Here is a 16,363-nt window from a genome sequence, read left to right on the forward strand (position 1 = left end):
TTAAAATAATTCCACAACGGAGGGAGTAAAATAATCGACACATAAAAAACATATCTGAAAGAAATGAGGAAACCACAAGAATGACGGAATGGCAACAAACATTAAAATGGGCAAAATCGGACAAGAAAACCACAGAGAGACACAAGGAACATGTAGAAGAGATCAAAACAAGAGAGCAGATTACCATGACTGGCAGACCATGAGAATAAAAGTATAAGCCAGCCACTCTGCAACAGATTAAAACCTCCACCCTAAAAGCACTAGGGTGGAGGGCACATAGGGACAAAAGACATACACTAAAATTTAGATCAAATGATAAAACTCACCCTCACGGATAAAATGTAAAACTAAAGCTGCTGTTGAGGTATTGTTGTCCAACACCAAAGGCAGGGTGCTGGGAAAGTTAAATGTATGCCATGTATGGCAAATGTGGAGCCGGCAGGGGACAACTGATTCCCTGCGAGAGGACCACATGGAAGACTTCCACACATTCGTGGTCTCCTTAATGACATGCAGTTTGTTGTGTATACTGTTATGCCATTCCGACTCCCAAAGCTGAAAAACCCTGTGGTGTAAGACAGAACGCAGGTCAGTTTCGTGAGATGCCCATCTCCAGAAGCGGTTTCCACATTGCCCGTTTGACAAGCCTGTCAACTATTTCATTGCCTGGGATTCCAACGTGTCCTGGGGTACGCACAAACACCACTGAATGACGGGACTATTCCAGGGCATAGATGGACCCCCGAATGGATGCTATCAAAGGATGGCGAGGTTGGAACTGGTCGATAGCTTGTAGGCTGCTCAAGGAGTAAGTACACAGGAGAAATGACTCGCTAGGGCATGAGCGGATATCCTCAAGAGCACAAGATATGGCCGCCAGCTCTGCAATGAAAACACTGCAGCCATCTGAAAAGGATTGCTGTTCAGTATGTCCTCCATGAATGTATGCAAAGCCTACATGACCATCAGACATTGAGCCATCGGTGTAAACCATTTCATGGCCTCGGTATATGTCGAGAATAAAGAGGAAGTGATAGCGGAGAGCTGCAGGGTTAATGGAGTCCTTAGGGCCATGCGAAAGGTCCAGAAGAATCTGCGGTGTAGGTGTACACCCTGGAGATGTACGTGAATGGACCTCGAGGAGAGATGGTAATGGGAAGGACTCCAGTTCAGACAGAGCAGAATGCGAGAGATGAACCACCGTGGTTGGGAAAAGGAGGCGGTAATTTGGATGTGCAGGTGAACTACGAACATGTGCAGTGTAACTGGCAAGCAGTTGTGCATGCCAAACCTTCAATGGAGGGACTCCGGCTTCCACCAGGACGCTGGTCACCGGACTCGTTCTAAAAGCTCCTGTCTCGGAAAACCACAATGGTGCACTGGGTCAAGTAAATGCAATGCTGAGGTTGCCCCAAACCGTAAACCGGACTCCCACAGTCAAGGTGGTATTGAACAAGGGCTCTATAGCTGCAGCAACATAGAGCAATCTGCACCCCTGCTGGTGTTGCACAGGCAGCGGAGGGCATTGAGGTGCTGCCAGCACTTCCGCTTAAGCTGACGAAGGTGAGGTAGCCAAATCAATCGGGTGTCAAAAACCAGTTCTATGAATCAATAAGTCTCCACTACAGTCAGTGGATCATCATTAAGGTAAAGTTCTGGTTCCAGATGAATGGTGCGGCGTCAACAGAAATGCACGACACACGACTTCACGGCTGAAAACTGCAAGCCGTGGGCTAGAGCCCATGACTATGGCTTGTGAATGGCTCCCTGTAGGCACTGCTCAGCAACACCAGTACTGGACGAGCAGTATGAAATACAGAAATCATCCGCATACACAGAAGGTGAGACCAACGGCCCTATAGCTGCTGCTGCTAGACCATTAATAACCAGTAAAAAGAGAGACACGCTCAATATGGAGCCCTGCGGAATGCCATTCTCCTGAATATGAGGGGAACTATGGGAAGCACCAACTTGGACATGAAAAGTATGGAGAAGTAGAAAGGGCTGCATAAAAATCTGGAGTGAGCCCCGGAGACCCCACTCATACAATGTGGCAAGGATATGATGTCACCAGGTCATGTCATATGCTTTATGTAAGTCAAAACAGACACCAACCATATGTAGCGTCTGGAAAAGGCTGGGTTACAAGATTATCAGTGGTAGAGGAACCCTGGCGGAAGCTGCCCTGACATGAAGCCAGTAGGCTACGTGACTCCAGGACCCAATCCTACCACTGACACACCATACGTTCCAGCAGCTTGCAAAGAAAGTTGGTGAGGCTGATGGGCCGGTAGCTACCCCACAAGCGGGTTTTGACCGGGTTCGAGCACTGGAATGCTGGTGCTCTCCCGCCATTGCGATGGATAGACACCGTCACACCAGATCCAGTTGAAGATTATGAGGCGATAACACTTGTAGTCAGATGAGAGATGTTTAATCATCTGACTGAGGATCTGATATGGCCCAGGAGCTGTGTCAGGGCAATCTACATCTACATCTACATTTATACTCCGCAAGCCACCCAACGGTGTGTGGTGGAGGGCACTTTACGTGCCACTGTCATGGCCTGCCTTTCCTGTTCCAGTTGCGTATGGTTCGCGGTAAGAACAACTGTCTGAAAGCATCCGTTCATGCTCTAATCTCTCTAATTTTACATTCATGATCTCCTCGAGAGGTATAAGTAGGGGGAAGCAATATATTCGATACCTCATCCAGAAACGCACCCTCTCGAAAAACCTGGCGAGCAAGCTACACCACAATGCAGAGCGCCTCTCTTGCAGAGTCTGCCACTTGAGTTTGCTAAACATCTTCGTAACGCTATCATGGTTACCAAACAACCCTCTGACGAAACACGCCACTCTTCTTTGGATCTTCTCTATCTCCTTCGTCAACCAGATCTGGTACGGGTCCCACACTGATGAGCAATACTCAAGTATAGGTCGAACAAGTGTTTTGTAAGCCACCTCCTTTGTTGATGGACTACATTTTCTAAGGACTCTCCCAATGAATCTCAACCTGGTACCCACCTTACCAACAATTAATTTTATATGATCATTCCACTTCAAATCGTTCCGCACACATACTCCAAGATATTTTACAGAAGTAACTGCTACCAGTGTTTGTTCCGCTATCATATAATCATACAATAAAGGATCCTTCTTTCTATGTATTCGCAATACATTACATTTGTCTATGTTAAGGGTCAGTTGCCACTCCCTGCACCAAGTGCCTATCCGCTGCAGATCTTCCTGCATTTCGCTACAATTTTCTAATGCTGCAACTTCTCTGTATACTACAGCATCATCCGCGAAAAGCCACATGGAACTTCCGACACTGTTTACTAGGTCATTTATATATACTGTGAAAAACAATGGTCCCGTAACACTCCCCTGTGGCACGCCAGAGGTTATTTTAACATCTGTAGACGTCTCTCCATTGATAACAACATGCTGTGTTCTGTTTGCTAAAAACTCTTCAATCCAGCCACACAGCTGGTCTGATATTCCGTAGGCTCTTACTTTGTTTATCAGGCGACAGTGCAGAACTGTATCGAACGCCTTCCGGAAGTCAAGAAAAATAGCATCTACCTGGGAGTCTGTATCTAATATTTTCTGGGTCTCATGAACAAATAAAGCAAGTTGGGTCTCACACGATCACCGTTTCCGGAATCCATGTTGATTCCTACAGAGTAGATTCTGGGTTTCCAAAACGACATGTTACTCGAGCAAAAAACATGTTCTAAAATTCTACAACTGATCGACGTCAGAGATATAGGTCTATAGTTTTGCGCAACTGCTCAACGACCCTTCTTGAAGACTGGGACTGCCTGTGCTCTTTTCCAATCATTTGGAACCTTCCGTTCCTCTAGACACTTGCGGTACACGGCTGTTAGAAGGGGGGCAAGTTCTTTCGCGTACTCTGTGTAGAATCAGATTGGTATGGCTGCGTTTAAACTTGGAGTGAAGCTCTCTTTGCTTTCGCAGTAGTTTCCTAACTATGTTGTTGTACCACGGTGGGTTTTTCCCGTCCCTCACAGTTTTACTCAGCACGTACCTGTCTAAAATGCATTTTACGATTGCCTTGAACTTTTTCCATAAACACTCAACATTGTCAGTGTCGGAACAGAAATTTTCATTTTGATCTGTTAGGTAGTCTCAAATCTGCCTTTTATTACTCTTGCTAAACAGATAAACCTCCCTCCCTTTCTTTATATTCCTATTAACTTCCATATTCAGGGATGCTGCAACGGCCGTATGATCACTGATTCCATGTTCTGCACATACAGAGTCGAAAAGTTCGGGTCTGTTTGTTATCAGTAGGTCCAAGATGTTATCTCCACGAGTCGGTTCTCTGTTTAATTGCTCCAGGTAATTTTCGGATAGTGCACTCAGTATAATGTCACTCGATGCTCTGTCCCTACCACCCGTCCTAAACATCTGAGTGTCCCAGTCCATATCTGGTAAATTGAAATCTCCACCTAAGACTATAACATGCTGAGAAAATTTATGTGAAATGTATTCCAAATTTTCTCTCAGTTGTTCTGCCACTAATGCTACTGAGTCGGGAGGTCGGTAAAAGGAGCCAATTATTAACCTAGCTCGGTTGTTGAGTGTAACCTCCACCCATAATAATTAACAGGGCGCTGAGGAGCTCCCACTCTGTAAATGGGGCGTTATAGGGTTTACTGTGGCATGTAGTGATTGAGAGGACTTTCCTTTCCACGGTACAAAGTGCTTGATGTAAAGTAGCTAGTGTGATGATTCATGATGCAAAATATTTATATCTGTCCTTGTTGTTGCTGTTGTTTTCAGTCCTGAGCCTGGTCTGATGCAGCTCTCCATGCTACTCTATCCTGTGCAAGCTTCTTCATCTCCCAGTACCTACTGCAACCTACAACCTTCTGAATCTGCTTAGTGTATTCAACCTACAATCTTCTGAATCTGCTTAGTGTATTCATCTCTTGGTCTCCCTCTACGATTTTTACCCTCCAATGCTAAATTTGTGATCCCTTGATGCCTCAAAACATGTCCCACCAACCGATCCCTTCTTCTAGTCAAGTTGTGCCACAAATTTCTCTTCTCCCCAATCCTTTTCAATACCTCCTCATTAGTTATGTGATCTATCCACCTTATCTTCAGCATTCTTCTGTAGCATCACATTTCGAAAGCTTCTATTCTCTTCTTGTCCAAACTATTTATCGTCCATGTTTCACTTCCATACATGGCTACACTCCATACAAATACTTTCAGAAACGACTTCCTGACAAATCTGTACTCGAAGTTAACAAATGTCTCTTTTTTCAGAAACGCTTTCCTTGCCATTGCCAGTCTACATTTTATATCCTCTCTACTTCGACCATCATCAGTTATTTTCCTCCCCAAATAGCAAAACTCCTTTACTACTTTAAGTGTCTCATTTCCTAATCTAATTCCCTGAGCATCACCCGATTTAATTTGACTACATTCCATTATCCTCGTTTTGCTTTTGTTGATGTTCATCTTATATCCTCCTTTCAAGACACTGTCCATTCCGTTCAACTGCTCTTCCAAGTCCTTTGCAGTCTCTGACAGAATTACTATGTCATCGGCGAACCTCAAAGTTTTTACTTCTTCTCCATGAATTTTAATACCTACTCCAAATTTTTCTTTTGTTTCATTTACTGCTTGCTCAATATACAGACTGAATAACATCGGGGAGAGGCTACAACCCTGTCTCACTCCGTTCCCAACCACTGCTTCCCTTTCATGTCCCTAACTGCCATCTGGTTTCTGTACAAATTGTAAATAGCCTTTCGCTCCCTGTATTTTACCCCTGCCACCTTCAGAATTTGAAAGAGAGTATTCCAGTCAACATTGTCAAAAGCTTTCTCTAAGTCTACAAATGCTAGAGATGTAGGTTTGCCTTTTCTTAATCTTTCTTTTAAGGTAAGTCGTAAGGTCAGTATTGCCTCACGTGTTCCAACATTTCTACGCAATCCAAACTGATCCTCCCCGAGGTCCGCATCTACCAGTTTTTCCATTCGTCTGTAAAGAATTCGCGTTAGTATTTTGCAGCTGTAACTTATTAAACTGATAGTTCAGTAATTTTCACATCTGTCAGCACCTGCTTTCTTTGGGATTGGAATTAAATATTGTCCTCAAGTACATCGCCCTTGTATAAACCTTCTATATACTCCTTCCACCTTCCCTTCTTTGCTTAGAACTGGGTTGCCGTCCGAGCTCTTGATATTCATACACGCGGTTCTCTTCTCTCGAAAGGTCTCTCTAATTTTCCTGTAGGCAGTATCTATCTTACCCCTAGTGAGATAAGCTTCTACATCCTTACATTTGTCCTCTAGCCATCCCTGCTTAGCCATCTGTCCTTAAGAAAAGTAAAGCTGAATAATTTATTCCATTCCTTTCTGGCTACCCGGTTCAGCAAATATTTTGAATTATCTCAGATTGAAAAACAATCTGGTTGAAAAAATTAATTTATTTCAATAACACGTTTCACCCTTTTAGGGCATCATCAGATTGGTTAAAAGTAACTGGATATACAACATATCTGTGAAAGTCATACACAATGAGAGGTGGGCCATACCAGCAAACTTCGCCATAGCAGCACAGCAAAGGACATGCTTACAAAGTATAGATGTCATATCAACTGTGCATGTTAAACAAGTCCATTTAGTACTGACACAGACACGACTGCAATCACAGACTGTTTTTCAATCTGAAGTAAAGATGAGATTATTTTCAGTTAATGTGTTTTTTGAAAAAAAAAAAATGCTAAGCTTGGAAAATTAATAAAGTATATTCAGAGTTGATTGGTCAAGGAGGGAAATTACTGAGTAAAGCTATGAAGCTGATTGGCTGCAACATGTTCCAGCCAATAAGAATAGAGAATGTTTTCACATCCTGGAGTGGAGGGGTGGTGTGGGGGAAATGTGAGAGAGGAGGAGTGATCAGTTTTATACACACCTCTCAAAGAGCGTTAATTCAGCTCTCTTGGTGTATGTGGGCCTATGTTTAGGTGTCCAAATAATTTTGTGGAAATTTAACTTGCTGTAGCTGAGAAGCACAGTGTTTCGAGAATTTTGGGAATTTGTGACTTTCTTCCAATGGGCTAAAAAATGTGAGTGATATGGTATGCTGTCATAATTCTGAATTTCAGATTACTGAATATTGGTGAACTGTACAGTACTGAGGAAGCATACCAAAACTGATAACCATTTTGTAAAATTTATGGACTTTTGTTTATTGTTTATGGACTTTTATAAAAGTTTTAATTCTTTGGACAGCAGGTTGAGAGTTCTATACTTATGTTGGCTACTATTGAGAGAAAGTGTGAGCACAAACTGAACAAGTATAGGTTTTTACGCCACGAACTGTGTGCTACAGCAGATTTGGTACGAACTTCTATATGAAGAAAGTGAGTATATGGAACAGGCATTTAGGCAATAACGGGCTTCATTTAGTAGCCTCAATTAGATATGTTATGAAGAACCCTACCTGCAGCAGGAAACAGACTGTTTTATGAACCTTGCCAACACAAAGTGCAGCCCTTTTAAACAGTGTTTCCAGGTTGAACCACACTAAGTCACTTCAAGGCAGATCAGTAATCTAAGAAAACTCTAAGAAATAGACAGCTGCATTGTCTTTATTTATAATTAAATTATGAAATGCTTATGTATAACAGTGACAGCTGAAGGTGAGTTACACAAAGAATTATCAACACTTGTAAAATAAATGATTTTTGAACATTTTATTAGAGTCTTAACTCTATTTTTTATTCATTTCAACAACATATAGATACTTAAAACTCACATCAAGACAGTTTTTGAAAATTCTGAATGGCTTATCTTCATTTACAACAGTCACACAAAAGACACCCAAGTTCAACATTTACAGTTGTTTTGGAAACATTATCCATGTTTTAAAAGGAATAAAAGAGTGCCATCACATAATTGTTTATAGAGTAAGTCAGATAAAAGGCAACACTTCGCCTGAAATTCTACAAGAGTAAACACTTTTGGTTGTACTATTTTTTGACAAATATCACAATACCGCACACCACACACACGTGAGAGAGAGAGAGAGAGAGAGAGAGAGAGAGAGAGAGAGAGAGAGAGAGAGGGGGGTAGCGGTAGTAGAAGGAGAAATAGTTTCAATTAATTTTCTTTTGTACACATTTATTCATTTATTATTCTACAACTATTCAGATATGGATATGCATGCACTTTATAAAATCTAAATATGAAAGTAAAAACTGAGAGCTATGAATTATATTAAGACAGATATGGCTACAGTTTTCAAATGTGATAAGTGGTGTTGGTTAACATCGAGAGAGGAAAGATAAAGGGAACTAGATTCATTACTCCCTTTGTCATGTTTTACAACAAAGTCAAGATTAGTTTTGGAAGTGACCAACAATAGCAGCAGCAGCAGCAGCAGCAGCAGCAGCAGCAACAACAACAACAACAACAACAACAACAACAACAACAACTGGTAGATAGCATACTGAAGTCTGATGAAAATCACACAGTGACAAGATAACAGAAGGGGAGAACAATTACATCAAAATTCATACTTTGTGAACACACTAATTCTATCTTCAGTTACATGGAAAACTTCTTTATGTCCCTTACAGCTTCCATCAATATTCTGTGTTTAATTAAGTATGGCCATTTTATCTGTCTTAGTTCATTTCATAGCTTTCTATGTGGTTTTTAATCACAATTAGAGATCTCTTCCACTCAAATGACAGGGTTGAAAAGGATAGTAAACTTAGAATGACGAAAAAAATTAACCGGAATGTATTAATGTCCATAACAGTTTTCCTCCTTAGTTAATTGTAAAAAAATTATTAAAACAATTATTTGTTTTTCTCTTTTATCACATTAACATTCATGCAAGATAACACTTAATATTTCAAACACAAGCAGATAATATAAATTTTTTAACAATAAAAGAACAACTTTTATATCTAAATAAAAGGACAAGTGCAACACAAAATACTCAGTTTATGAACAAGATTGCATTTAAACACCTTTCTCCATGAATTCTCAGTTGTTCTACACCATTTATTTGTACTGTCTAACATGAGATCACTGCCCACTATGAAAATGACAACTATATCACTATAATAAACATTCGGATGTTATGAATGGGGCCATTACACAAAGAAATAACTACTGTAACATCTGGGATACATTGTGGAGTATCCTTACACTTTTTCCCTTACAGTACAAAATTTCATATTGTGCACATATATGGATTTAGTCTGGTTTTAAACCTAACGACAACAGTTTTACAAACTGCAAGACACAGGAAAAATTTCTTCCATCCTTATTGTTCTATTTTGCTGTAATCATCATCAAGGTTTAGAAAGAGAAGTGCCGCTAAATGTAATAAGAATCATTACAAATCTGAACAAGTAGCAATGAAAAGTTTTCCTTTTTTGCCCTATCCTCTGTATCCTGGTATAGGAACCTGGGAAATGCAAGAAGACTGCCTATTTTTAATTAGTCTGATACATTAAACTCCACATGGAAGGGGGTAATAACACACAGCTTTACAATTTTTTTTCCAGTTTCTTAATACAACATATAACAGAGAGACAAAGTATTACAGAGATATTTAAACTAATAGAGGAACAATTTAGAACTCAAGTAAACAGGTCCACAGAAGAGACAAGATATACTGCACTTCAGTCTAGCGCTTTCCATTGTTATATGTTACAGGGCGTGGAGGTGCTTTGAATGTTGTTGCTACCTGCTGTTGTATCTGGTACGCAAGTGGGTGTATTTTGAATCCATATAGCCTGCAACATATTAACCTTTACATTATTTACAGAAATAGCATGAAATAAGTTTTTGAAGTCCAGCCACTTCACTGGCTTCAAATGAAACATTTCCAGAGTTAATATAGTAATAAAATACTGGCAGGTCAGAAATCATGTAAAGTACTTATAAACTACATGTCTCTTAAAAAAGTTACAGAAATAATATTATGAGTCATGATTATCATGAATCTTTCTGCTTACAAAAATGATGGCAAACTATTTAAAAAGGCAGAGGTGGATCCACAATGAATTAGCAGAATGTTATAAGTTGGGAGATACCACCACTGGGGTGCAACAACTATTAATGCTTTGTCAGATTTTGCCGCTGCTGTAAATATCACCTGAAATAAATTCAAAATGCTTCAGAAGTTCTCAAGAGAGAGAGAGAGAGAGAGAGAGAGAGAGAGAGAGAGAGAGAGAGAGAGAGAGAGAGATGAAACAGCCACACACCAATATATAACATCGGGCATAAACAGCTAAGCTGAAGTTCAAACAGTACACAGAATTTTATAAACTCATATCACACTCTTCTACACCTACAGTAAAACCAGAAGGTAAGCTTTGCAAGCATACAGAAAGCAGTAGAATCTCACACTGTGTGTGCACAGACATTACCTTGTTCAAATTTAAGCCCAGGATGGCTTCCTATAAAAAGCAACAAAATGGGGTTACAATACCATCATGTTCCGGTACACTGTTAAGAGTGCCGTGGATGTCAACCAAATGAACCCTGCCGTGAAATGAAATGGCACCCCAGACCAGCATTTCTGGATGACAGGCCATATGGTGGGTGACCATCAGGTTGGAATCTGACCACTGTCTGGGGCGTCTCCAGACACATCTTCAGCCTGGAATCTCAGTGACTGGAGTGAAATTGTTTTCAGTGATGAGTCCCACTAAGAACTGAGCCCCAATGACAAGCAAAGATGCATCTGGAGATGCCCCAGACAGCAGAGGGATACCAAACTGTCGTCCGATATATATATATGGCCTGACAACCAGGGGTGATGGTCTGGCATGTTATTTCATTTCGTAGCAGGGCCACTTGGGTTGTCATCTATGGCACCCTTACAGCACAGTGGTACATGCCTCTCTTTGTTGCCTTTCAAGGTAACACAACCTGGGCTTACATTTCAGCAAGATAATGCCCACCCACACACGGCAAGAATTTCTATTACTTGTCGCCACACTTGCCAAAGCCCGTCTTGGCCAGCAAGATTGTCAGATCTCTCCCCAATTCAGAAAATGTTAGGCATTATGGGCAGAGCCATCCAACCAGCTTGGATTCTAATGATCTGAATATGCTGATTGGACAGAATCTGGCATGATGTCCCTGAGGAGGACATCCAATAACTATCAACCGATGCCAAGCCGAATAACTGCTTGCATAATGGCCAGAGGTGGACCATCATGTTACTGGTTTACTCGGTTTGAGAAGCTCTTTCTTTTGAATAAAACATCCAATTTATCTGAAATTCTAATCATATGTGTGCCTGTACATGTACATCACATTTACGGTTTTCCGTCCCATTCTGGTAATTCCTTCATGGTGCTTTTTTTTATCCTAAGGGCTTATTAGGGTGTGCAGAGGTTTACCACAAACTCTGGAAGCAAAGGCATCAAGAATGAAGAAACATGACAGTTTTTTACGGAAAATGAAAGCACTACACCATATGCAAAGACAAACAAGATGTCATAATGATATCAACAATTCATGATGCACGTCTCACATAACAGGAATGAAAAATAGAAAAATCAAAGTGGATATCCTGAAGCCCATTTTTGTAAATCAATACAATGCCTCCACGAAAGGGATCAATACCTTACGTACTATCCTATTCTAAGCAAACTGATCAAATAGACAAAAAGTCACCTTTTATCAAATAAACTGTGGACTATTCCATTTGTTTCGAATTTACTGTGCATTGAATTCACAGGGGAAAAAAGTATTAGTTTTTCCTTTCAGTGGTGACATATTGAATCATCAACAATGATAATGAAGGCCCTCTGGACCCAGACAGACAGCGAGCTAGAGATAGATAGAGAGAGAGAGAGAGAGAGAGAGAGAGAGAGAGAGAGAGAGAGAGAGAGAGAGAGAGAGAGGGGGGGGGGGGGGGGGAGGGGGCAACCTCGTGGAACAGGAAGAGCACCACATGAAGATCCATCCGGTTGGCTATCTGTTGAAATGCAACAGCTTGAACCTGCGCCCACTTCAAATAAAGGAATTTTCTACCAAAGTACTCCCAGCAGAAAAGACGTGAAACAAGGTACATTTGCAAATTTTGTACAGTTCACCTTCACTTCATAGAGAGAAATATTTTACACAGTACCATACATTAAAAAAGTACTAGGAACACATATTTATATACAGGCTCTAAGTTAAATACAATATATGACACAATAGTAACTGCAAAGACTTAGTTCTCAATAAATCAAACCTAGGGGCTCAGCGATAATATTTGCAAATAGTTTGTGTGTCTCAAAACAGTGCTACGTGTACAGAAACTAAGTTTTATAAGAAAGGAATAGATAAACAATGCACATTGCAGAAATAAGTGTGAATTTTGTTTGTGTAATGTAACAGTAATAGGGAGGATAATGATTATCTTTTAACGTAGTTTGCAATTCTATAACTATAATAGTTTATAAAAAGTGGATCTTTCCTGCATGCATCAAAAATAATTGATTTATAATGAGCAGACATGTTTTATGTTTAAACACTGAAAGTTTAAAATACAAACAATGCAAAGTTGATGAGATGTAAATTTGTTTATGGTTACAAGAAAAAAATTAAAATGGATAACTAAAAACATATTGTTTTCTACAGTCAAATGACTGTACGGAATGAAGATTAAAGAACCTGCAAGACAGGTACACTGTGAGAGCTGCATGCACATCAGAAAGCACACTCTCCCTGGCCACTGTGGTAAGTTGGAACAAAAATACCTGGTCCTTAAATGTTAAATGAACTATCACAGCACACTCCACTGCAATAAATTACTAAAGGGTTTTGCTAAGTGGGAACTACGACATTTTCATGTAAATTTTAACTTTGTTTTGTGCCACATTTTAATAATTAACTTCACCACTGGACTGTGACTGTTAGATAGTGTAGGTGATCTGGTACAGTGCACTCATATTTTCGTATTTGATAAACTGGTCACCATTATTGATCATCAAACTTTACAAGAAATAAATGGGTATGCTAATGTAATCTAAATGGTGGTGTTATGTAATTATTTGAGTGAACACTATCCTTAACTTATCTGGATTTGCTGCTTCAAAGTGATCAAGAGTGGTGTTACTGAGGAGAGAGAATGAAAACCAGGTCATTAACCCTACAAGGTGAAGCTGCCACAGATGAGAATCCTCCATGGATGCCAGTTGCCAAGCTGACAGGAAACCTCACTGACATCACTGGCAGCCAATCAGTCCAGGTGCTAGTCAAATCAGGGGCTTCTTTTTCTGTAATGTAGAATGCTTATTGTCGCCAGCTAAAGAAGACTACGTTTCACGATATGAAAGTGATTTTGCTGAAAGTTGCAAATGGGAATTCCATCCCATTGACAGAAATATGTACTGGAAGAATAACTATCAATGACAGAACACAGCTCTTTGAATTTGCCATTTTAACAGACCGTAGTCACAATGCTATTCTCAGATGGGACTTCTTGCAGGCACCACAAGCAGCTATAGACTGTGGAATATCAGAGCTCCAGACTGAAGGTGCTATTCGAACATGTACACACAACAAAAGATTGCTCTGGGAGGTTGTATGCCACTTAAGACGTAATCTCATCACCAAAACCAGCTCCAGTTGTCAGTCAGGATGCTCTGTTAAACTGTGATGTTCTTATTGATTCCAGAAAGCTGCTCAGGCTCACAAAAGAAATCTACATGTCAATGATTAGTCCAGGAGAACTTTTGATCACTAACTTTCATGACAAGCCCCAACTCATTCCTAAAAGTGTGTGCAGCACAGGGACAGCTGAAGCAGCCCATGAAAGAGACTGATGTGATCAATGAAGAATCCTGGCCTGCCACCACTAAAGACCTTGCACAGCCTCAGTTACTATTGAAATGCCAACACAATCTGAATTGACCTCACAATAAAGTCAGTGACTGACAGTCATTCTGCATCAATTTTCGGGTGCTTTCAAATTTGTAGTGGGCAAAAGACAGACCAAATGATCCATGGTAACACACTGTATTAACATTGGAAATCACCCAACAATTATCCATATTTTGCCTGATAATCCACAAGGAAGTTGAGAAGATGCTGCAAGATGACATCATTGAACCTGTGGAGCATTCTTTGTCCCACCTGTGGTGTTTATGAAGATGAAGGATACCACAGGGCATTTCTGTGTACTGCTAACACCCGACTGCTTGAAAGAAGCAATTATTTCTAAGCTATGGACTTGCACACATGGCTTCCACCAAACCATGATTAACGAGGCTGACCAGAAAAAGACTGCCTTTGTAGCTCATTGTAGCCTCTATGATCTCAAAGTTATGCTAAATGCTGAGACAGAACTTCACACCAATGTTACCAGTTCTGGAATAGGGAAGTTCCAGTATGAATTCAAGAAGGTGTTTAATAAGTGATAGCTGATGCTTCCAAAGTACTCTTCCCAAGTCTGAGATGACATACTCTACAACTGAAAGATATTGCCTTGCAGTTGTTTGGGCATCAACAAGTTAAGGTCACATTTATCTGGCAAACCATTCACCACTGTGATGCACCAGCACACTCTATGCTGACTGACTAACCTGAAGGATTTGTCATGATGAATGATGAGATGGGAACTGAGACTTCACAAGTACATTGTCACTGTGGTATACAAAAGCTGGCTTTGGTGGAACATAGCAGTGTGAATGTAGTCTCAGTCATTGCTGCATTAAACGACATTGCCACTGAAGAGAGAGAAGATCCAGTTCTGTTGAAAAACGCAGAAGCCTTGGAGGAGGAGAAAATGACCAAAGGAGAATTCCAATTAATTTACAGAGCATTACAGAAGAACTATGGTCAAACTGAGCAGAAATGGTTGCTTGTGATCCCAGATCATCCGCCATCAGCTGCCTTGAAGAAGTATTTCGTACACTCCAATGGCTGGTCACCTGGGATTCATAAAGACTAGACAGAATCAGGTGCAAGAATCAATGGCCAGGTCTATACTGATCCATTAGACAGTATGAGAACCACTGTAAGGAATGCCAGTGAAGGAAGCACGTGCTTCAGTTATATCCAGGGCATTCGGCACCAATCATGCCAGCAAATTACAGTTCCACCAAGTTGGAGACAACCTCTTTGGGAGGTTCCTGAAGTCGACAAATGGTAATGGATGGTTAATAGTCTGCACTAACTACCTCAACTGCTCTGCTGTCACTAAAGCTGATGCGACTGCCAAAGCTCCAGAAACTGAGTTCCTTGTAGAAGACATCATTTTGAAGTGCAGCGCATCCTGTTTGATGATCTCAAATCACGGAAAAGTTTTCCAGTTGAGACTAGTATCGAGGTAATTTCTCACTGCAGCATCACACGTGGGATGATGATTGCCTACAATCCACAGTGAATGGCCTCACAAAACAGACATTCGCAGATATGATCTCTAAATACATTGATATCTAACATATACATTGGGATACAATGTTGTTCGCCATAACATTTGCATATAACACAGTGAAGCAGGACAGTACAGGCATGCTTCACAGTTACGAGGCCATAACAACAATGGGTACACTGATCCCACTTTAACCGGACGAGGCTCGGGATGACTACATGAAAAACAACACCAGGACCTAAGAAGAAAGACAGCTGGCTTGCATACAGAGTCTGAACACCCAGGAGAAGGACCGACAATGCCTCAATACCAAGCACTGACTTGTGAGATACCGCTTGGGATGCTTAGTTTTGATTTCTATGTCTCTGCGGAAAGTATTACTGTCTGAAAACTATTCCTCATCTGAAGACTTTTTCAACGATTGTGTGTGCAAAATATTAGTAGCCCCCTGAAACGAGCACAAAACTTGCTTTTGATCTCTCGATGCTGATAATATGGAACTACTAAGATGTAGGCATATGACCGTGCACCAGTGACATATGTCATGATAGTGAAGTTGTGTATGTGCCGATTGGTTCTATGGAGCCATTTCAGTAAGATGAGTTGATGAGGAAGCGTGTCAGAATGACAGAAATGAGTTGCCATCTTTGTACCACATGGACAAAGATAGTACCTGAAAACCCAGTTTGTTGGTGTACCAAGACAAATTATCCAACGTGTCTACACGATGCAGTGTCCCATTCATAGTGACGTGACGCACTGGCAACAGTTCACGTAAAAAGACTTAACAGCGGGAACCAGAGACAAATGTCACACCTTGCCAATGACAATTTGTTCCAAACCCAACAGAAATTTGTGCTGCCAGTGAACACAGAATTTCCGAGAGAATAATGCAAAGGGAAATACATACAACAGATATCTGGAACCGGGTCCCTCTCAAAAGGCACTCAAGTGATGGAAGACGTCAACTGCACTGA

At 40.8% G+C, this 16,363-nt stretch overlaps 1 protein-coding gene across 4 annotated transcripts in view; it reads right to left on the reverse strand.

Moving 5' to 3' along the window:
- Positions 1–7,728: 7,728 nt before the first annotated feature.
- Positions 7,729–16,363, reverse strand: part of LOC126299525 (casein kinase II subunit beta-like) — a 78,740-nt gene continuing 70,105 nt past the window's right edge. For all 4 annotated transcript variants that reach the window (XM_049991500.1, XM_049991502.1, XM_049991499.1 and 1 more), the window contains one exon: positions 7,729–9,801. In XM_049991500.1, coding sequence (XP_049847457.1) covers positions 9,693–9,801 — 109 coding nt within the window. In that variant the 3' untranslated portion in view covers positions 7,729–9,692. The remainder of the gene's footprint in view (positions 9,802–16,363) is intronic.

The sequence above is a fragment of the Schistocerca gregaria genome, chromosome X, assembly GCF_023897955.1.
Source record: "Schistocerca gregaria isolate iqSchGreg1 chromosome X, iqSchGreg1.2, whole genome shotgun sequence".
NCBI lineage: Eukaryota > Metazoa > Arthropoda > Insecta > Orthoptera > Acrididae > Schistocerca > Schistocerca gregaria.